Source organism: Eretmochelys imbricata, chromosome 2 (assembly GCF_965152235.1).
Source record: "Eretmochelys imbricata isolate rEreImb1 chromosome 2, rEreImb1.hap1, whole genome shotgun sequence".
In the NCBI taxonomy this organism is placed as follows: Eukaryota; Metazoa; Chordata; order Testudines; family Cheloniidae; genus Eretmochelys; species Eretmochelys imbricata.
The window spans coordinates 60649902-60673584 of NC_135573.1; the positions used below are offsets into that span (position 1 = coordinate 60649902).

The 23683-nt window shown below is 40.2% G+C and overlaps 1 protein-coding gene across 2 annotated transcripts in view; it reads left to right on the plus strand.

Moving 5' to 3' along the window:
• ARFGEF1 (ARF guanine nucleotide exchange factor 1) overlaps positions 1-23683 on the plus strand; it is a 179057-nt gene that overhangs the window by 55793 nt on the left and 99581 nt on the right. For both annotated transcript variants that reach the window (XM_077810168.1, XM_077810167.1), the window contains exons 2-4: positions 4890-4920; positions 21195-21351; positions 22591-22737. In XM_077810168.1, the coding sequence (XP_077666294.1) occupies positions 4890-4920; positions 21195-21351; positions 22591-22737 (335 nt within the window). The remainder of the gene's footprint in view (positions 1-4889; positions 4921-21194; positions 21352-22590; positions 22738-23683) is intronic.

Genomic DNA, 23683 nt, shown 5'->3' on the forward strand with positions numbered 1-23683 from the left:
TCTGTCATGTATCTCTTGGTCACCATTCTGGTTAATCTGGTTCATTCTGGCTTGAGAGTTGAGAGACAGCCATGAAATAGTAACTTTTCTAGTTTCTCTGAAGACTTTAGGAAAGTGTCAATAAATGTCAGAAAACAAATAGCATATGGAAAGACCTACGGGCTGAATGGTCTCTCAATTTTACTGTAATTTTCCTTCTATCTACAAGATCTGTTTTAGGTTAAATAGGGGAGAAAATGTTGTTACTGATTATCTACAGCAGTACAAAAACACACAGTTCTGACAGCTCACTTTTTTACACTACATTGTTCTCAGTGAGGAATAAAATGAGAGGCAACGCATAGTGAGACCACTACTATTTGATCTTTCTCTTCCTCACTATAATTCTTTTTCTTTCTTTCCCCATCTGCCTGTGTCCTTTTTATCTATTTACATAGTGCTGTGCAGTTGGAGAAGTTTGCTAAAGAAGAATTTCTTCCCCAGAGGTCTCATAGTCTAACAAAACAGGGGCCACGTAATGGAATCAACAAGCAGAATGGCTCTCAGAGTTGGAACCTAAAGTGGAGATATTCATGTGTGTTTTTTTTAGGGAGGAATGGAAGAGAGACTGACTAACCATGATTAGAAAGCTGTTTCACGTACACAGACCAGCTTCCACAAGCAAAACTTTTGGTCCTCTCCTCTTACATTGTCTATCTCCTGTTTTTTTGTTTTGTTTTTGGGTCCTTCTGCATCCCCTTTCCTTTTGGTCTCTTCCTCCAGTTTTCTGTTCTGTTTTATTGTTTTCTCCTACCCCTTTTTTCTCTGCCTTTGTACTTTTATTGACAAGCTTCTCCCTATTTTTGAGTAATACAGATTATGTATTTTTGTGTCTTCTAGAGCAGACGCCCAGAATGAGTGCTTGACGCATGGGCAGTCTCGGTAGGAAAAATAACAGGCTATGCCATTTTTTCTCTGCAGCCCTTCCATATGTAAAACTAGATGCAGAGGTGAAACTCATCTGGATCAAGTTGTGCTGTGTATAAAGTGAGGGTTTAATAATTTGCTTTTTATGTGCTGCTTCAGACCGTTTTCAGCTGTCCAAAGTATGTTTATGTTGTGGGAGAATAACTGACTGGGAAGTGTGGTGGGTATTTACTCATACATAACCGACAAAGTGTGTTTGACCCACTGTGCCTAAATACTATAGAGTAAAGGCTGCTGAGTTTATGAAAGTTCCTGTTGAGTTCAATTACACAATTTACTTTTTCTTCCCATTTTCTCAGGATACTGTGGCACAAGAAGTTAACAGTCTCCTGTTTTAATGGGAGGGGCCTAGAGGCATAGTGTATTCAGTGATAAATTCTTTAGATTTTTGACACAATGCCTCTACCACCCACCTGTCCTCGTAGTCTGCTGGTTTGGGTCACTTCACTTTGGAGGACTTTTTGGTACCTTTGTTTGGATAGCGGTTGAAGACTCTGACTTCTTTTGTTCTGAAGCAGGAAGGGAGGAGAGATGACAGCTTATTGAGAGAGATCACTGCTCATTCCATATCTTGATTCTCTGCAGTATAGAAAATGGTTCTTTCTCCTTGGATAGGTATCCCTGTTTGGACATAAGCATGTTTTAATGAAAATATCGGAAGAGTTAGATATCACTGGTTATGACAAACTGTTCATTATAGTTGATGTATTGTTATTGTATTGATAAACAATATGCTTGTTGGCTTTCTGAAATGAGCTTCTGGAGGATAAATAAAGCATTAAAATAAATTGCTGTTAGATTTTTTTAAAATTCAAAGTGGCAAAACTGCACAAATCATGTAGCTTGTTTTCTGTAAATAAACAGATTTTTGTAGAGCTGGACTAGGTCTGTTTTTTAAGCCATTTGGTCCAGAACTGAAATGCCTCCTGCTGGCTATTGAAATGTAATTTATAAAACGGGTTTAAAAATTCTGGATTGTAATTCTGAAACCAATAACATGACAGTGTGATTAATTCGCACAACTTCACCGGTCAGAACTTCTTTTCATATCTTAGACATAATCATAAAAACAAATATAGATTTAGAAACTGAACACATTTATTGTGAAGAGAGAGAACTTTTTAAAGGCCTTTATAAACTATTTTTTCTTGTCTCTGCCTCCACCAAGTTGAACAGGATGCCACCTCTCCATATCCTGTCATTTCACTGCAAAGGATAAAAACCAGACTTTTCCCCCAGTGTTACTCAGATGCCCACCTAGACAAAGCTGTTTGGCTTTTTTGAGTTCCCCTGTCCTAATAGGTTAGTTACCCTAATTTTTAATACAAAGTGAATCTGACAAGACTGGTTGATTTCTCTGCTGCAGTTGGAAACCCAGCAGATGGAAGTGAAACTAACAGTTATATTAGTTTTCAGTTTCTTGGTGAAGTTACCAATAGCAGAAAGGAATGCTCTAGAATTATTTATTCATCGAGAGAAGAACCCAGAAAAGGGGGTGGAGGTAAAGTAAGGGAAGGCTCCAAAGATGACTGAGGAAAAAAGAGCTTTCTCCTTCCACCAACAAAAGAAAAAGATTTCAAATGATCGGATGTCTCATAGGACGATAGGGTCGTAGGTCGAGACTGATATGAAGATGCTGCTGACTTTAGGCAAAGCACCCTGGTAGAAATCCCCTTTTTCCAATAATTAATGCATCTTCCTAGGTGTTACCCCTAATTCTGCTCCCATATCTTTTATGTTTTTGGCCTCTGGCTAGTAGGTTTAGACCTTTGCCAGTATGTATTTCATACATTTCTTTTCAAGTCCTGAGAATTGAAGAATTAAATCAGTTTCTGGTGGGATTTTCACTAATGAAACTAGCCACCCAGTTGTTCTTTCTAACTGGGAGAAGAGAAGGAATGCCAGCCACTCCAGAAGTAGCGCTATTAGATTTCAAACTGGTATTCACTGTTTATTGGAAGCATTACCTTAAGTTTTCCTCAACATTTGGCAGGCTTCCCTCTGTTCTCTAAACATATACAACTCAGTTTAATTTTATCATAAAAATTAACAAAGAGTGGCTTAATGTTACTGTGATTGTATCTATTACGAAATGAAATAGAATCCTTGGGAAAACAAAATTTTATCTAGCTCGGGAAGGATTCTCTTGACTAAGAATAGTTTTGTAAGTGAATTTAATATTTGTTTAAACTAGAGAGGGAACACTGAGATATGAAATAGCTTTGCTATAAGTGAGTTTAATGAGAAATGTTAACTTCCTAATCAGTAAGAATCTGCAAATACCAAACCTCTAGCTCTGTCTTGTGGCAAATCAGAATTTCCATTTTGAAATTAAAAAGGAAAAAACTAGAAGTTCATACAATTTGTACATACTCAGAACTGTTCAACTATAAAGATAGCAACTTTTGTGTGTGCACAATTGAGAAATGCAACTTCTGAATAATAAATCTCATTTATGGAGAAAGGGGGTGGCTGCTTAATTCAAATAATTCAGTGCATGTGAGGCTAAAGTATGACATCATTTCTGGTTAATGATCATGTTCAAAGGTAAATTGTAATGCAGTCTTATTTTTCTATCATTTCTAACTGAAGAAAAATGTCATGAGTGAATGAAGGGTGTCTCCCCTCCCCCCCCCCCCCCAAATACTCTATGCATGTTTGATCGATGCTTACGATTAGAACAGGAAACTTTGCTCTAATGATACATCAGTATCATTTTCTTTTTCTGTGATGAATATTAATAAGATTTCATGTATTGATCCTATATAATTTTATTATTCAACTGTCCATGTCTTTCCCTACTGTAACCAGAGCAAATTCTGTGGAAATCAGATTCCTTAATGCCCGGTAAACACCATATGTTTCCTATGAAAGATGTTACAGTTTACTTTATTGTGAATCGTGAGTAATCTGGTATCTGAAGATTTTTATATATATATAAAATAATTTATAATAATTATATAATAATTTATAATAATAAATAATAATAATTTCTTAAAATTAACTACACAATTGTTTAATATTTTGTCACAATGTCTAGAGTCTAGACATTTAAAATACTGGGAAAAATTAAGCATTTTTTATATATCATTGACCTGATTATATGAAGGATGGGGAAAGGATTAAAGTCTCATATTATTTCTTCCATTATTTCTAAGTTGCAATAATTTAAAAATGATTTATTTTAATATCATGTCTGAAGTGGAAATGCTACAGGAGTATGTTTTTGCTCCAGGTCATTGCTTCAATGTGAGCAGCTGTTTGCAACCAGTTGTATATTCAGAAAGGAAAAATTGTCTGTATAATCGGTTTCTTAAGAGCACAAGTGAGAAAGTTTTTATAGGTAAAACTGATAGAAGTCATTAATGTAGTTTTCCTGTTCATTCATAAATCAGACTTGCAAAGTTTGCAAAGATAGGATACAATGCATAGATTGATAAAACAGCCTAATGTTAGAGTTGTTTGTCTTCAAAGGATTAAAAACCATTTTATGTATACTTGTTTTGACTGCAATCTTCTCCACCACCCTTTTTTATCTTTGTGTAAGCTGTTTGGGACAAAGGCTATGTATTGAAACCGTGCCTAACACAAGGTGGCCCTAATTTTGTTTGGGGCAACTGGGCACTACTTTAAATAATAAATTACTTGGAAAATAGAGATTTGGCTCATCTTGGTTTTGATACTGCATTAATAATATATTAGTTGCAAATTAGATAAGAAACGAGTTATAGAAACACTTGAACTGCTCATGATGGTGGTTGCTGTTTTAAACTGAAATTTGGTTCACAAACGTGTTGTTAGTCCAAATAGAAGTTTGACTTTCCACCTGTTAACAAATATAGAATTAGAGTGACTGTGCATATTAATATTTCCATAACTATGTTTTTATTATCAGAATTCTAATTCACTGTTTCCTTTTACAGAGGAAATAAAAGCTGAAACAGAAAAACAAAGGTATGTAATAGTTCTCTTCCTCTTATTGAGCAAAAATAATTTGTCTTGTGAAAATAGGAAGAGTAGTCATATAGACACTTGTATAGTATTTATTATGAATTTAAGCATATAACATTATCCATATGGTGACTCATCCTGAAAGGTGCTGAACATCTCTTGTGCAATGCATAATACTCAGGAGCTTGCCTGCAACTGCCACTCCTGTCTGTTGCAGCTGTTACGTAACTTAGAGCGAGAGCAGAAAGATTTGAAGGCTTGTGGGGGGAGGAAGGAATAGACTGGGGTAGGGACCATGTGGGAGGTAGACTTGGATTGGCTGTTGTGGGCAGTTAACTGGGATGGGACCCTGGGGTCAGATATTGAGATTAGATGAGCAACCAAGGAAGGGAGAGACTGGGATTGGCTGGGCAAGGAGCTCCAGGGAGACTGAGCTGGGGAGCCCAGAGATGGAGACTAGTACTGGCTGAGCAAGGAGATTGGGATGTAGAGATTGGGTAGGCTAAAGGAAGAGACTGGCACTGGGTTGAAGAGTCAGGGGTAGGGAGACAGATCTAGGACAGGCTGACTGGGACACATGCAGAATGTATAGAAAGATCTGTGACCATTAGAGAACATTCCCTCCAGAAGTTGGAATAGAATCCAAGCTTCTAGAGTCTGTGTTGCTCTGCTGTCAGCAAATCTGCGAACACCCTGGCAAATTGGGCATTTGTTATGATAGTCTTTAATTACATGATACATAGGACTCCTGCCTCATTCAGTGCACAGGATGAGCTGTGTTCTAGGGATGAATCAGAGCTGAGTAGTGAAGGAGGCTATTGTCTGTAGGATTCCCGCCTCATTTGCTGCAGGAACTGGATGGTATTTTGTGAATGAAGCAGGGGAAGAGTGATAATGCTCTCATGGTTAAAGCAGTTGAATGCTACCCAGGGGATTTGGATCCTATCCCGTCCTCTGCCACAGAGTTCCCATGCGATCCTAGGTAAGTCACTTAAACCAAACTTTTCAGAGGCCAGTAATTGTGCATTCCTCATTTTCTGAATGTCCATCTTGAGACCCCAGGGTCTGATTTGTAGCAATGTTGAAAACTCACTCATAGCTGCAACTGAAGGCAAGGGCAACTGTGCTTTGGAAGATATGAATTATTGCATTTTGCTTTGTACTCTGAAAAATTAGACCCTAGGCTCCTCAAATTGGGCATCTAAAATGTGTAGAAACAACGAGGAGCCCTTGTGGCACCTTAGAGACTAACCAATTTATTTGGGCATAAGCTTAGCCCACAAAAGCTTCTGCCCAAATAAACTGATTAGTCTCTAAGGTGCCACAAGGACTCCTTGTTGTTTTCGCTGATACAGACTAACACGGCTACCACTCTGTAAAATGTGTAGACACTTCTTACCTTACCTTCTTACTCTCTTTGTCTGAGTCCCCTCCTGCACCTCACAGAAATGTTATAAAAATAAATTAATGTTTCTGAAGCACTCAGATGAGCACCATAGAAAAGTCCATGAGGAAATTAATAATTCTGTTCTCATAGCATATTTGAATAGTGTGCAGTAAATAAGATATGCAACCACACATTGAACAATGAGGATAGAACAAAATATTAAATAGCTTTTTATATAGTGAGCATCATCCATCTTGTGCACTGAATGAGGCAGGAATCCTGTTGAAAAATAGGTTTCAGAGTAACAGCCGTGTTAGTCTGTATTCGCAGAAAGAAAAGGAGTACTTGTGGCACCTTAGAGACTAACGAATTTATTTGAGCATGAGCTTTCGTGAGCTACAGCTCACTTCATCAGATGCATACCGTGGAAACTGCAGCAGACTCTATATATACACAGAGAATATGAAACAATACCTCCTCCCACCCCACTGTCCTGCTGGTAATAGCTTATCTAAAAGCCATTTCCAGCACAAATCCAGGTTTTCTCACCCTCCACCCCACCACACAAATTCACTCTCCTGCTGGTGATAGCCCATCCAAAGTGACAACTCTTTACACAATGTGCATGATAATGAAGTTAGGCCATTTCCTGCACAAATCCAGGTTCTCTCACTCCCTCACCCCCCTCCAAAAACCCACCCCCATACACACACAAACTCACTCTCCTGCTGGTAATAGCTCATCCAAACTGGCCACTCTCCAAGTTTAAATCCAAGTTAAACCAGAACATCGGGGGGGGGGGGGTAGGAAAAAACAAGAGGAAATAGGCTACCTTGCATAATGACTTAGCCACTCCCAGTCTCTATTTAAGCCTAAATTAATAGTATCCAATTTGCAAATGAATTCCAATTCAGCAGTTTCTCGCTGGAGTCTGGATTTGAAGTTTTTTTGTTTTAAGATAGCGACCTTCATGTCTGTGATTGCGTGACCAGAGAGATTGAAGTGTTCTCCGACTGGTTTATGAATGTTATAATTCTTGACATCTGATTTGTGTCCATTTATTCTTTTACGTAGAGACTGTCCAGTTTGACCAATGTACATGGCAGAGGGGCATTGCTGGCACATGATGGCATAAATCACATTGGTGGATGTGCAGGTGAACGAGCCTCTGATAGTGTGGCTGATGTTATTAGGCCCTGTGATGGTGTCCCCTGAATAGATATGTGGGCACAATTGGCAACGGGCTTTGTTGCAAGGATAAGTTCCTGGGTTAGTGGTTCTGTTGTGTGGTATGTGGTTGTTGGTGAGTATTTGCTTCAGGTTGCGGGGCTGTCTGTAGGCAAGGACTGGCCTGTCTCCCAAGATTTGTGAGAGTGTTGGGTCATCCTTTAGGATAGGTTGTAGATCCTTAATAATGCGTTGGAGGGGTTTTAGTTGGGGGCTGAAGGTGACGGCTAGTGGCGTTCTGTTATTTTCTTTGTTAGGCCTGTCCTGTAGTAGGTAACTTCTGGGAACTCTTCTGGCTCTATCAATCTGTTTCTTTACTTCCGCAGGTGGGTATTGTAGTTGTAAGAAAGCTTGACAGAGATCTTGTAGGTGTTTGTCTCTGTCTGAGGGGTTGGAGCAAATGCGGTTGTATCGCAGAGCTTGGCTGTAGACGATGGATCGTGTGGTGTGGTCAGGGTGAAAGCTGGAGGCATGCAGGTAGGAATAGCGGTCAGTAGGTTTCCGGTATAGGGTGGTGTTTATGTGACCATTGTTTATTAGCACTGTAGTGTCCAGGAAGTGTATCTCTTGTGTGGACTGGACCAGGCTGAGGTTGGTGGTGGGATGGAAATTGTTGAAATCATGGTGGAATTCCTCAAGGGCTTCTTTTCCATGGGTCCAGATGATGAAGATGTCATCAATATAGCGCAAGTAGAGTAGGGGCTTTAGGGGACGAGAGCTGAGGAAGCGTTGTTCTAAATCAGCCATAAAAATGTTGGCATACTGTGGGGCCATGCGGGTACCCATAGCAGTGCCGCTGATCTGAAGGTATACATTGTCCCCAAATGTGAAATAGTTATGGGTAAGGACAAAGTCACAAAGTTCAGCCACCAGGTTAGCCGTGACATTATCGGGGATAGTGTTCCTGACGGCTTGTAGTCCATCTTTGTGTGGAATGTTGGTGTAGAGGGCTTCTACATCCATAGTGGCCAGGATGGTGTTATCAGGAAGATCACCGATGGATTGAAGTTTCCTCAGGAAGTCAGTGGTGTCTCGAAGGTAGCTGGGAGTGCTGGTAGCGTAGGGCCTGAGGAGGGAGTCTACATAGCCAGACAATCCTGCTGTCAGGGTGCCAATGCCTGAGATGATGGGGCGCCCAGGAGTTCCAGGTTTATGGATCTTGGGTAGTAGATAGAATATCCCAGGTCGGGGTTCCAGGGGTGTGTCTGTGCGGATTTGATCCTGTGCTTTTTCAGGAAGTTTCTTGAGCAAATGCTGTAGTTGCTTGTGGTAACTCTCAGTGGGATCAGAGGGTAATGGCTTGTAGAAACTCGTGTTGGAGAGCTGCCGAGCAGCCTCTTGTTCATATTCCGACCTATTCATGATGACAACAGCACCTCCTTTGTCAGCCTTTTTGATTATGATGTCAGAGTTGTTTCTGAGGCTGTGGATGGCATTGCGTTCCGCATGGCTGAGATTATGGGGCAAGTGATGCTGCTTTTCCACAATTTCAGCCCGTGCACGTCGGCGGAAGCACTCTATGTAGAAGTCCAGTCTGCTGTTTCGACCTTCAGGAGGAGTCCACCTAGAATCCTTCTTTCTGTAGTGTTGGTAGGGAGACCTCTGTGGATTAGTATGTTGTTCAGAGGTATTTTGGAAATATTCCTTGAGTCGGAGACGTCGAAAATAGGATTCTAGGTCACCACAGAACTGTATCATGTTCGTAGGGGTGGAGGGGCAGAAGGAGAGGCCCCGGGATAGAACAGCTGCTTCTGCTGGGCTGAGAGTATAGTTGGATAGGTTAACAATATTGCTAGGTGGGTTGAGGGAACCATTGCTGTGGCCCCTTGTAGCATGTAGTAGTTTAGAAAGTTTAGTGTCCTTTTTCTTTTGTAGAGAAGCAAAGTGTGCGTTGTAAATGGCTTGTCTAGTTTTAGTAAAATCCAGCCACGAGGAAGTTTGTGTGGAAGGTTGGTTTTTTATGAGAGTATCCATTTTTGAGAGCTCATTCTTAATCTGTCCCTGTTTGCTGTAGAGGATGTTGATCAGGTGATTCCGCAGTTTCTTTGAGAGCGTGTGGCACAAGCTGTCAGCATAGTCTGTGTGGTATGTAGATTGTAATGGATTTTTTACCTTCAGTCCTTTTGGTACGATGTCCATCTGTTTGCATTTGGAAAGGAAGATGATGTCTGTCTGTATCTGTGCAAGTTTTTTCATGCAGTTGATAGATTTCCACTCCATACGGCTAAATGCAGTGCCTTGCATAATGACAGGTTTCAGAGTAACAGCCGTGTTAGTCTGTATTCGCAGAAAGAAAAGGAGTACTTGTGGCACCTTAGAGACTAACGAATTTATTTGAGCATGAGCTTTCGTGAGCTACAGCTCACTTCATCAGATGCATACCGTGGAAACTGCAGCAGACTCTATATATACACAGAGAATATGAAACAATACCTCCTCCCACCCCACTGTCCTGCTGGTAATAGCTTATCTAAAAGCCATTTCCAGCACAAATCCAGGTTTTCTCACCCTCCACCCCACCACACAAATTCACTCTCCTGCTGGTGATAGCCCATCCAAAGTGACAACTCTTTACACAATGTGCATGATAATGAAGTTAGGCCATTTCCTGCACAAATCCAGGTTCTCTCACTCCCTCACCCCCCTCCAAAAACCCACCCCCATACACACACAAACTCACTCTCCTGCTGGTAATAGCTCATCCAAACTGGCCACTCTCCAAGTTTAAATCCAAGTTAAACCAGAACATCGGGGGGGGGGGGGGTAGGAAAAAACAAGAGGAAATAGGCTACCTTGCATAATGACTTAGCCACTCCCAGTCTCTATTTAAGCCTAAATTAATAGTATCCAATTTGCAAATGAATTCCAATTCAGCAGTTTCTCGCTGGAGTCTGGATTTGAAGTTTTTTTGTTTTAAGATAGCGACCTTCATGTCTGTGATTGCGTGACCAGAGAGATTGAAGTGTTCTCCGACTGGTTTATGAATGTTATAATTCTTGACATCTGATTTGTGTCCATTTATTCTTTTACGTAGAGACTGTCCAGTTTGACCAATGTACATGGCAGAGGGGCATTGCTGGCACATGATGGCATAAATCACATTGGTGGATGTGCAGGTGAACGAGCCTCTGATAGTGTGGCTGATGTTATTAGGCCCTGTGATGGTGTCCCCTGAATAGATATGTGGGCACAATTGGCAACGGGCTTTGTTGCAAGGATAAGTTCCTGGGTTAGTGGTTCTGTTGTGTGGTATGTGGTTGTTGGTGAGTATTTGCTTCAGGTTGCGGGGCTGTCTGTAGGCAAGGACTGGCCTGTCTCCCAAGATTTGTGAGAGTGTTGGGTCATCCTTTAGGATAGGTTGTAGATCCTTAATAATGCGTTGGAGGGGTTTTAGTTGGGGGCTGAAGGTGACGGCTAGTGGCGTTCTGTTATTTTCTTTGTTAGGCCTGTCCTGTAGTAGGTAACTTCTGGGAACTCTTCTGGCTCTATCAATCTGTTTCTTTACTTCCGCAGGTGGGTATTGTAGTTGTAAGAAAGCTTGACAGAGATCTTGTAGGTGTTTGTCTCTGTCTGAGGGGTTGGAGCAAATGCGGTTGTATCGCAGAGCTTGGCTGTAGACGATGGATCGTGTGGTGTGGTCAGGGTGAAAGCTGGAGGCATGCAGGTAGGAATAGCGGTCAGTAGGTTTCCGGTATAGGGTGGTGTTTATGTGACCATTGTTTATTAGCACTGTAGTGTCCAGGAAGTGTATCTCTTGTGTGGACTGGACCAGGCTGAGGTTGGTGGTGGGATGGAAATTGTTGAAATCATGGTGGAATTCCTCAAGGGCTTCTTTTCCATGGGTCCAGATGATGAAGATGTCATCAATATAGCGCAAGTAGAGTAGGGGCTTTAGGGGACGAGAGCTGAGGAAGCGTTGTTCTAAATCAGCCATAAAAATGTTGGCATACTGTGGGGCCATGCGGGTACCCATAGCAGTGCCGCTGATCTGAAGGTATACATTGTCCCCAAATGTGAAATAGTTATGGGTAAGGACAAAGTCACAAAGTTCAGCCACCAGGTTAGCCGTGACATTATCGGGGATAGTGTTCCTGACGGCTTGTAGTCCATCTTTGTGTGGAATGTTGGTGTAGAGGGCTTCTACATCCATAGTGGCCAGGATGGTGTTATCAGGAAGATCACCGATGGATTGAAGTTTCCTCAGGAAGTCAGTGGTGTCTCGAAGGTAGCTGGGAGTGCTGGTAGCGTAGGGCCTGAGGAGGGAGTCTACATAGCCAGACAATCCTGCTGTCAGGGTGCCAATGCCTGAGATGATGGGGCGCCCAGGAGTTCCAGGTTTATGGATCTTGGGTAGTAGATAGAATATCCCAGGTCGGGGTTCCAGGGGTGTGTCTGTGCGGATTTGATCCTGTGCTTTTTCAGGAAGTTTCTTGAGCAAATGCTGTAGTTGCTTGTGGTAACTCTCAGTGGGATCAGAGGGTAATGGCTTGTAGAAACTCGTGTTGGAGAGCTGCCGAGCAGCCTCTTGTTCATATTCCGACCTATTCATGATGACAACAGCACCTCCTTTGTCAGCCTTTTTGATTATGATGTCAGAGTTGTTTCTGAGGCTGTGGATGGCATTGCGTTCCGCATGGCTGAGATTATGGGGCAAGTGATGCTGCTTTTCCACAATTTCAGCCCGTGCACGTCGGCGGAAGCACTCTATGTAGAAGTCCAGTCTGCTGTTTCGACCTTCAGGAGGAGTCCACCTAGAATCCTTCTTTCTGTAGTGTTGGTAGGGAGACCTCTGTGGATTAGTATGTTGTTCAGAGGTATTTTGGAAATATTCCTTGAGTCGGAGACGTCGAAAATAGGATTCTAGGTCACCACAGAACTGTATCATGTTCGTAGGGGTGGAGGGGCAGAAGGAGAGGCCCCGGGATAGAACAGCTGCTTCTGCTGGGCTGAGAGTATAGTTGGATAGGTTAACAATATTGCTAGGTGGGTTGAGGGAACCATTGCTGTGGCCCCTTGTAGCATGTAGTAGTTTAGAAAGTTTAGTGTCCTTTTTCTTTTGTAGAGAAGCAAAGTGTGCGTTGTAAATGGCTTGTCTAGTTTTAGTAAAATCCAGCCACGAGGAAGTTTGTGTGGAAGGTTGGTTTTTTATGAGAGTATCCATTTTTGAGAGCTCATTCTTAATCTGTCCCTGTTTGCTGTAGAGGATGTTGATCAGGTGATTCCGCAGTTTCTTTGAGAGCGTGTGGCACAAGCTGTCAGCATAGTCTGTGTGGTATGTAGATTGTAATGGATTTTTTACCTTCAGTCCTTTTGGTACGATGTCCATCTGTTTGCATTTGGAAAGGAAGATGATGTCTGTCTGTATCTGTGCAAGTTTTTTCATGCAGTTGATAGATTTCCACTCCATACGGCTAAATGCAGTGCCTTGCATAATGACAGGTTTCAGAGTAACAGCCGTGTTAGTCTGTATTCGCAGAAAGAAAAGGAGTACTTGTGGCACCTTAGAGACTAACGAATTTATTTGAGCATGAGCTTTCGTGAGCTACAGCTCACTTCATCAGATGCATACCGTGGAAACTGCAGCAGACTCTATATATACACAGAGAATATGAAACAATACCTCCTCCCACCCCACTGTCCTGCTGGTAATAGCTTATCTAAAAGCCATTTCCAGCACAAATCCAGGTTTTCTCACCCTCCACCCCACCACACAAATTCACTCTCCTGCTGGTGATAGCCCATCCAAAGTGACAACTCTTTACACAATGTGCATGATAATGAAGTTAGGCCATTTCCTGCACAAATCCAGGTTCTCTCACTCCCTCACCCCCCTCCAAAAACCCACCCCCATACACACACAAACTCACTCTCCTGCTGGTAATAGCTCATCCAAACTGGCCACTCTCCAAGTTTAAATCCAAGTATGTGATAGTATGTGATCATGTAATTAAAGACTGTATCACAATGCATATGCACAAAGGGTCCTCATCCAGGTGCATGTGCAACCTCAATTCTGACATTTTATAGTTTTTGAGTGTTAGGCTTTGCAGCCTTAATGTTTTTAACATAGTTGTTTTGTAAGTATGTAGTTTTGTTTGTGTGTGTAGTGTACATATAATCCTTACCTATGATGAAATATTTTGTTAATAGATTTTTATTTTGTTTATATATTTTTCAGGCATGTCTAAAGATTCTAATAGTGGATCTTCAGTTTCCTTTATTGCTTTGGAGGCATATAGACTTGTTAGCTATGGATGTAGGATGTACCCCTCCTACCAAAGAGTTATCAGTTGTCTTTGGCTGCAGAGGAGGTAGAAGATCTTCCTTTGCAGAGCATTAGGACAGAGGAACTTCCTATTTTTCTCCAAAATTAATTTTAAACTCCTTTTCTTATCTCACATTGGATATCTAGGTAGTTAATAATTAACTCCACAGTCTGATTAACCTTTTGAAAATTTTTCTTTGAGGTGTTGTATGGCTTTGATCTGCTGTTGGGGCAGACCCCAATCCATTCAGGGAAATCAGGGGCAAGAAATGCCTGTCATGCTTCTTATTTAAGATTGGTACTAGTCAGGGTGGATCGATTTAAAGCCACAATGTAAACTATGATTTAAATCACCGAGTGGAAAGCCTCATTTAAAGTTATCGATTTTAATCAACTTTTCCATTTGTACTTCAGTTATTTTCTAAAGAAAGGTGAATTCTCATTGATTGGTGTAACCATTAAAACCATGTTGATTTACAGCTCAATAAAGACTTTATGGTAGATTTGGTATATCTTTTTGCTATCTAGGAGGGTATACTATAGCTATACATTTATTTAATCAATTAGATTAGTATTTTCAGATTCTTAATTGTACATTTTTAGTTTATTAGAAAATTATGGTGAATTATATTGCTTATTATAATATAATTAACTTTTTGCTCATGATTTGTGTCAAGCTGCTTTATTAGGAAATTAACTGGAATTTAATTAAACACACAACTGTAAATAAAATTTAGTTTTATTAAGCAAAACCTTTAATGTTTTGGATATATAAGCTTCTCTTATCAAAGCATGTTCACTTTCACATGATTTATTAAAGGAACAGAAGGATTAATTGTAGTCCGTGAATTAAACTTCCTATTTCAGGTCAGTCTGGGAAAATTTTCAGATATGCCTAAGTGAAAGTGACTGGAGCTTAAGTTCCTAGTCATCTAAGTCTCTTGAAAATGAGACACCAGTCTTCTAAGTTACTTAGGCTGTCCTAAAGACTTTTAAAAATAGTAGATATCCTCTTCCTCCTTGTTTTTATTCATAGACTGGAAGAGAGAGAGATGTTTTCCTATCTTTTCACCTCCCAATTGATTTCTCAACCTTGAATGAATCAGTCCAAATGAAGAAAATATTCTAAGAGGCTACTGCTGTGAAAAGCTGGTTTAATACTTCAACACATCTGGTTCCAGTTAGCTAGTGACATCAATGGTGTGACTCTCTTTAAAACATCGTTGTCAAATGTACCGCTTGAATGGTTCAGCTCCAGCCCTGAAATTTATTATGGTTGGCATGACTGATAGGTGATTATTAGATGCCCAAGTCATAGCAGAAGCATCTTCTTCATCCATTAAGCATGAACCCTCACACTTTGGGCTGAGAATATTGGCAAGAAAATGAGGTGGAGTAAGCGCTTGATCCACCCACTTCTTTACTTCCTGCAATTTAACTTTGTAGTTGGGTATTTCTTTCTTCAGTGTCTCTGGAAGTTCTTTATAAATTTCAATAGCATCAGCAGTATTGCAGCAATTTTTCTGCAGTTTGTTCAAGGTTATGGAAATAGGTTTCCTATATTCACCATATTTTCTGTATTTCTCTTTAGTCTGATGTTGACTGCTTTATATAATTTGCTAGCATAGTAAGACATGGTAAACAGTCCATAACTTATTTTTGCAGCATTCTTTACTAACCAGTTGATGCAGATTGTTCAGATGTGTCCACATCATCATCTTAAGTCATTGCCTCCTGAGGAGCATTTTTCATAATGTTTCATTCTGACGACCAGGCCTTATATCTTTGTTGCACTGTTTACATTTGGCAGGAGTTCCTTTTTTACCCAGAGGTGCAGGAATTTCTTGAAATATTCCCAAATAGCATCTTTTTTACAACCTGAAGCTATGACATTTTTTTCTCCAGTTTCCAGGTGTTGAAATCAACACTAGAGGAAGCACTCTGAAAAATGTTGTCCCTTCTTCCCACAGTGTCCTGCTTTGACACCAGTGTTGCTCCTCTCTGTTTTCGCATTCTGCTCCTTCTCCCTTGTTACATAATTCCCCACCGCACTCCTATCCCCAGAAAAACAAAAGATTAAACAACAATCTGAGACTTTTGCTTGTGTAACCCACATTAGACTGCACTGCAATATTTTATTTGTTTAGAGACAGAGAGGGAGGCAGTTGAGAAACTAATGGATTTCTGTTTATATCTCTCTCTGGACATATGCAAGAAGACAGCAAGGCCATTTACTTCAAGTGCCCAGAACCATCCAGAAGCAAGGGCTGGTAGATCAGTGTTTTTCCATGAGCTAGAGAGCAAGTTTCCATGCTTGGCGGAGTCATAATATTCATAATTTTAGAAAGGAGCCAATCCGAACTCAAGCAGGAAGAAGCTATAAAATAGGGAGTATGAGACACCCAGGTGGGTTCAGTGGATGATCCTGATGAGATAAACAGTGGTGTCTCCTGGAGTCAGAGGCTGGGTCCCAACATCTGTGATGAGTTTGCCAGTGCTGTGCATCCAGTAGCACAGCCCATGGGTCTCCCACAGGATTGAGCCCTTAATACAGCATATAACCTATTGTACCATATTTATAAGGTTTGACCTCAAAAATTCAATGTTTCCCCCTGATTCTTTCTTTATATAAAAAAGCAACCTTTAACATAAAGCTTTTCGTAGAGGCTTATGGATTCAGCATATTTATTTTTTATTTAAATATTTAATCACAAACAAGAGATTGTAGTAAGTTTAATTGAAAACGTTCTAAGACCTACATTCAGATTTAATTTTAAACAGGTTTATTTAAAAAAAAATTTAAATAGCAAAATAAAAGACAATGTTTTTAAAAAACTCATTGTTTTTATCTACCCTGCTACTAATGGAGGAAGAGTGCCAAATACTACCCAGTATCAGTGGCGCAAGCCAGGACAAGATACATTGTGTGTAACAAAAGTTTCCTAGGCCCCTTTTTAAACTGGCTGCCAGGTCTGCCTCAGCTGTTTTTTGTGTGTAACCACAACCCTCATGGTGGACTCCCAAGCAGGAGCAAGTCTTTCTTGTTGCTTCAGACAACTTCATCTGCTCATGAAGCTAACTGTGAACTCAGCAGAGGTCTCCTCCTGGGTCTGTGAAACCCTTCTGACTCGGATGTTCATCTGTGTAAACAACAGCACCTTGCAGGGGATCTGCCTGCTCTTTCCAAGCATCAGCAGTAGTTGAGCCTACCTGAAGATTCTGTCTTAGGAGACAAGTGGAGCATTATGGTTATGCAGCTCCTTTTCAAGGGGCTTCCTAAGCATCAAGCAACAGCAGTGACCTCTTTCATCAGGCTATGCTGGGGCAGGGCCTTAATATTTCTTTGAGACTCCATCCATGTGGCTTACATATTGAACTCCCACTGAACAGGGTTTCCCTGTACTGTTTCTTCCCCTCCCCTCTTCCCCCCCCCACCCCCAAGCTACCCAATCTATCTAATTTTTCAGAACCTGACCTTAAAGTGGCATGATAGTGAATCCTTGAGATCTCCTAGGCTAGATCCACAGAGTGTGCTAACACCCTACAGCAGGAATAGTGTGTACCTCCCTCAGAGCCCTACCAGAGGTGGACAAAGGAGATCTGACCTCTTCCTCTTAAGAGGAAATGGCCTGCATGGGAATTTCAAATGAGCTCAGAATGTGGAGGAATCTCTGAGGAGGTAGCCTCTAAGAAAACAATATCAGGGAAAACTGCATCTCTTGCAGATTTTATAAAAATCCAAACGTTGAATTGAAAAAGATAGAATCTAGCTCTTCCCCCCCCCCCTTTTTTTTTGTTTTTGTTTTTGTTTTTATTTTGAATGGTGGAGACTAAGAATTAAGGGAAACTTGGGGTGGTGTCAACGATGCTTTGTTCAAGAACAATATCAGCTAATCCAGCTCACTTCTTAAACTGGTGAAGATTCAAATACAGTATTTTGTATTAAGGGCCGTGGAGACTTCTCCAGGGAATTTTTTTCTTTTAAGTTTAGATGTATTTGTGTTTCCTTTAACTGTGTCAGTGCAGTGAGATATGACTCAGAGGTGCAGCTACAGAATATAGATAAATACAGATTGCAAGAATGTTTTCTACAAAATATGTTTATTTAATCTCCTCCAACAAGTGACTGGGTTACATCACAAAGCGGGCATCGCTGCACATCTTAGAAAGCAGTTCTACTTGTCAAACAATATGGGGGAAAAAGAGTTTATCTCTAATTCAATGTATTTTACTATGTCTTTAATTATATGGAGTTTTACAGGCAATTCAAATTCCATGAAGCAGACCCTGGTCTTGATTTTATCTGTATAAATCCACAGTAAGTGATTTTTAGAAGGGCAGAGCATATATATGTCTCCATGAATGTGAGTGCTCAGCACTTCTAAAAAAAAATAAAATAAAAAAATAAATCAAGCCCTAACTTTTGAAATCAGTGGAGTTACTCCAGGATTAGACACCTGTGGTTTAGAGCACATTGTGACCTGAAAACATCTGTGGGTATTTTAATTTCATAGTGCACAGTAGACTATCTTTATTATCTTATCTAGACATTATGTATAGCATATAGATAAGTCAAAATTCTTAACTGATTTTTTTAATCCTTGTATCACACAAAACTTTGGAAGAGGAAAGTTTTGCCAATGACTTTAATAGGAGCAAGACTGGTGCCTTTATATTTTGTAATGAATCTGAAAGAAAGCTGTTACAATTTTTCAGGTACAGAATTAGGCCTCCCATTAAAAGTAAGTACCACAGATTAGCATATTGTATTGATCTTTCCTTACACCAATTAGTCAGCGGACTTCAGAGGTAACCTGTATAACTGGAGCCCCTCGTGGGTTTTAAAATAAGATATCAAAGTATTGGCTCTGTTCTCTATCCTGGAAACATAAAGTAAAAAGAAAATATATTCTCACCTGAATATTAAGGAATTCCTTAAAGCAGCTGCTTGAACAACACCACAACAAATGTGTTCTTCCCTGCTCTGGTACCTTAATTTAGTTTTGGAAGTGCTTCCTAAATATTAATTTGAACCATTTCAAGAAATGTATCTGTTTCCTTGTAGTTCTGCACTTTTCTCCAGGCTAAGGTAGCTTTGAGGACAAATTCAGCTTTCATCCGCAAAAATGAATAGTCTTTCACAGAACTTGGGAAATTGTGATCACTTCCTTTTTGCCCCTCACCAAGTCACCTTAAGGAGAAGATGTAACCCAGATATATGCACACACCAAAAGATTTAGAAAATCCTCCTTACTCTGTATGAAGAGATATGCAGCAGAACTGGCTGGTCTTAATGTTCCACTTTCACTAAATACTAGATATAAATATTAGTGGACATCTTCAAAAGAAGGTGCTACATGAAATAATAGTTCAAAAATTGCAGTTTTTATAAGAAATTGTATATAATTATTGTAATCAGTTCAAAGGATGTTCAAGTGGATACTACTGCAAGAATCCCACTCTTATAGTCTGGTTTCAGAGTAGTAGCCATGTTAGTCTGTATCCGCAAAAAGAAAAGGAGTACTTGTGGCACCTTAGAGACTAACAAATTTATTTGAGCATAAGCTTTCGTGAGCTACAGCTCACTTCATTGGATGCATTCAGTGGAAAATACAGTGGGGAGATTTATATACACAGAGAACATGAAACAATGGGTGTTACCATACACACTGTAACAAGAGTGATCAGGTAAGGTGAGTTATTACCAGTAGGAGAGCAGAGGCGAAAAAACCTTTTGTAGTGATAATCAAGGTGGGCCATTTCCAGCAGTTGACAAGAACGTCTGAGGAACAGTGGAGGGGGGAATAAACATGGGAAAATAGTTTTACTTTGTGTAATGACACATCTACTCCCAGTCTTTATTCAAGCCTAAGGGTATGTCTACGCTACGGAATTAGGTCGAATTTATAGAAGTCGTTTTTTTAGAAATCGGTTTTATATATTCGAGTGTGTGTGTCCCCACAGAAAATGCTCTAAGTGCATTAAGTGCAGTAACTCGGCGGAGTGCTTCCACAGTACCGAGACGTCAAGAATTATAACATTCAAAAACCAGTCGGAGAAAACTTCAATCTCTTTGGTCACCTGATTACAGACCTAAAAGTGGTAATTCTTCAACAAAAAAAACTACAGAAACAGACTCCAACGAGAGACTGCTGAACTGGAACTGGATACAATTAACTTAGGCTAGAATAAAGACTGGGAGTGGATGTGTCATTACACAAAGTAAAACTATTTTCCCATGTTTATTCCCCCCTCCACTGTTCCTCAGACGTTCTTGTCAACTGCTGGAAATGGCCCACCTTGATTATCACTACAAAAGGTTTTTTCGCCCCTGCTCTCCTACTGGTAATAACTCACCTTACCTGATCACTCTTGTTACGGTGTGTATGGTAACACCCATTGTTTCATGTTCTCTGTGTATATAAATCTCCCCACTGTATTTTCCACTGAATGCATCCAATGAAGTGAGCTGTAGCTCACGAAAGCTTATGCTCAAATAAATTTGTTAGTTTCTAAGGTGCCACAAGTACTCCTACTCTTATAGTCTGTGGACCTGCCTGAGGAAGAGAATAGAATCATTTTTGTTCTCATCTGCATATTTTGTTAGGTCAGGGAAGTCCACAGATTTGGTTCACCTTTCAAATGCTTACATTGCCAAAAGGATATGAGGGATCTTAAAGCATGATGTTCTAGTCATTAGTCTCCATGCTTTGCAATAAGTCATGTTGTCTGAGATACAATTTACTCTATAGTAGCAAAGTTCTTATCTAGATAATTCTAAGGAGTATTTCACAGCTCTGAAAGTTCTGTTGTGCAGACTTTTCAGTGGGAGGGGCTGTGCCTGTGTGACAGACCCCAGTAGTCAGCGGGCAGGATCGAACCTGGGACTTCTGGAGCTAAATGCGTGAGCCTCTACTGCATGAGCTAAAATCCATATGGCCCTTAGCTAAGGGTGTAGAGCAGACTCATTAATTTCTAAGTGGTCTCAGTGCCACTAGAGGGGGCTGAACACCACACCCAGGAGATGTGTAGGTTACACCTGTGTTCAAAGAAAACAAGTTTGCCTGTCTCCTAATCAGCAAGAGCACCTGAAGATCCACTGTTGGAATCAATGGAACCTGTCTGACCTAAGTAAAGGAATCTTTCAGGTAGAACCAAAGTTTATATTCATACTGAGAATCTGTTTTTACAGATTTTGTCTTTACTTATTGCAAGTACCATCCTCTTGCATTTTGTTCTGATAGTTTGAGTTAATAAAAATCAGTTTTCAATGTATCATTTCCCTTCTTGAGGTTAAGAACAAGTGAAAAAAATGAGGGGAAAAACTAGTATTGTGATGGAAGGATTTCTTAAGTGTAGATACTTGTAACATTGTAATGATCAGACTATTCTGTTTAGTCCCCCTCATGGAGAAGCAAAGCCTGGTTCAAGCACACTTCCACCAGTGAAATCGAAGACAAGCTTTATTGAAGCCGACAAGTACTTCTTACCATTCGAATTGGCATGCCAGTCTAAGTGCCCCAGGATTGTTAGTACATCTCTAGATTGTTTACAGGTCTGTATACAACTGAGCTTTATTCACTGTCTGAAAGAAAATCTTGTTTGGTTTGGAGGGAAGGGGATGGGTAAATGTAACTAAGGAAGAATGTCTTTTTTTCAGCTACTGTATGGGACATACTAACCAAAATGTATGATTTTTTTTCAGACAAGTGTAGACTAGTTTTGAAGAACAAAGGAAGAAAATATATCTAGCTATATATATACTTTATATTAACTACAACTAGTGAATTGTATACTAATTTATATATAATGTAATTTGTCCCAAACCTCAATCTTTTGTATTAATGTGCATGTATAGAAAACAACTCTCTAAACATCTGCTACCAGAACAGGTATATTACTGTGAAACTTATTTTATATTCTTCATAATTGCAGTAAAATAGTCAAAATTTGAGGTTCACAAATGCTCTAGTTTGAGCCCATGACGTGGGTTTCCCATGTAAAAAAGATTAATCTTTCCATCTTGGTCCTGTAATGTTGTTCTGAAAAAAAGCTTAAGATGTCTACCAAAAATTCTGTCTGTCTTCCCCTGGATGGCCTGAGAACAATGAACCCAGTGCATATATTTGTATTCATAGGCACATACATACCTGGCATACAGTCTCACTATGCTACCTGTCTGTTCTCTCTATTATGAGTAGGGAGGTTATTGAGACTTACAAGTATTGTCATGGCTGGAATGCTCAGAGAACAGAATTCTGTTATTTTAGAATACTCTTCCTTTTCACAAGGTTTGAAGCAGGCATGCAAAGACTATTGAATACTTGCAAACCAAAACACACCTAGTGGTTCCAATTTTATGTTTGCCAGCCTTGAAAGGCATTCTGTAAACTTGCTTTCTGTTGGGTGTATTATAACATTGTATAGTACAGATGCAATAGGTAAAAATGCAATGTGAATATCTGTAGAATTTTTGAGTCGGTCTCAGAATCCAGTTAAAATTGTTGAGACAGTTTTTATTTTGAGTAAATGTTTATAGACTGTAAATTGTAATGTTTTAGGTAAGCTAAATTGATAAACTTCATACTGAGTGTTGTTGCAGTTGCTGGATAAGAACATAAATGCTTTTGAAGGATTTTCTGCGAATGCTTGAAATTTACTGTGATTTGGGATACACTGCACTGTTGTAATTATCCTGACTTCACTTGCGTTATAAATGTGAATCTACATATTGAATTGCAAGGTTGGTTTTAAAATTCATTTATTTAGCATTTCCCTTTCTTTTTCCCTCCAGAAACTTATAGCATATGGGCACTTGACTGGAAATGCTCCAGACAGTACAGCTCCAGGCAAAAAATTAATCGATAGAATTATTGAGACAATATGTGGCTGTTTTCAAGGTCCTCAAACAGATGAAGGGGTTCAGCTACAAATAATAAAGGTAATTGCTGACCAAATGCGGTTTCAAATGATTATAGTAATGACAGCAAGAAAATATGCATGTCCTTGAGGATTCAAAGCATAGCATTTATTTGGAAACACAATTTCAGTTTTTATTTTAGTGCTTTCTTCATCTCCCACTCCAGCCCTGTTTCATAAGGTGTTCCTTTCCATTCTTAGCATACTGATAGTACATGTCTGTTATCCTTTTTCTCTCTCACTGCCTATGGAGTCATGATTATGACATGAAGCCTTGTCTACAGGCAACTGGATGGAATTTAATTCACAGCCCATCAACAGAGCTCTAGTTGGATGAAGGAATTGCTGCAGGTGGGACTTTAAGCAGCTGATGAGGTTGATCGGGGGCCACATGACAGAGGGGACATCAACTTTCTAAAAGGCCATTTTAGAGAAGGAGAAGAGACCAGAAGCCAAAAAGAAGGGTATGCAGGAGGAGAAGATGGGAGGGTCTTGGACATCCCAGAGAACTCTGACCTAAGCCCAAAGAACCGCTCCAGAGGGGTGAGGAAATTGAGACAGGGAAGGGCATGTAGGTGTTTCATTGTTTTGTTTGGAACTGTATTTTTCATGTGCTGTCAAAAGCAGAGGTTCCCAAACTTTGGGATGTTTTCCCCAACAGGTTTCAGAGTGACAGCCGTGTTAGTCTGTATTCGCAAAAAGAAAAGGAGTACTTGTGGCACCTTAGAGACTAACCAGTTTATTTGAGCATGAGCTTTTGTGAGCTACAGCTCACTTCATCAGATACATACCGTGGAAACTGCAGCAGTCCACGGTATGTATCTGATGAAGTGAGCTGTAGCTCACGAAAGCTCATGCTCAAATAAACTGGTTAGTCTCTAAGGTGCCACAAGTACTCCTTTTCTTTTTCCCCAACAGGGTTATCAGAGTGTCCAAAGACAGAGACACATTGAAGGGCTGGGGTCAGA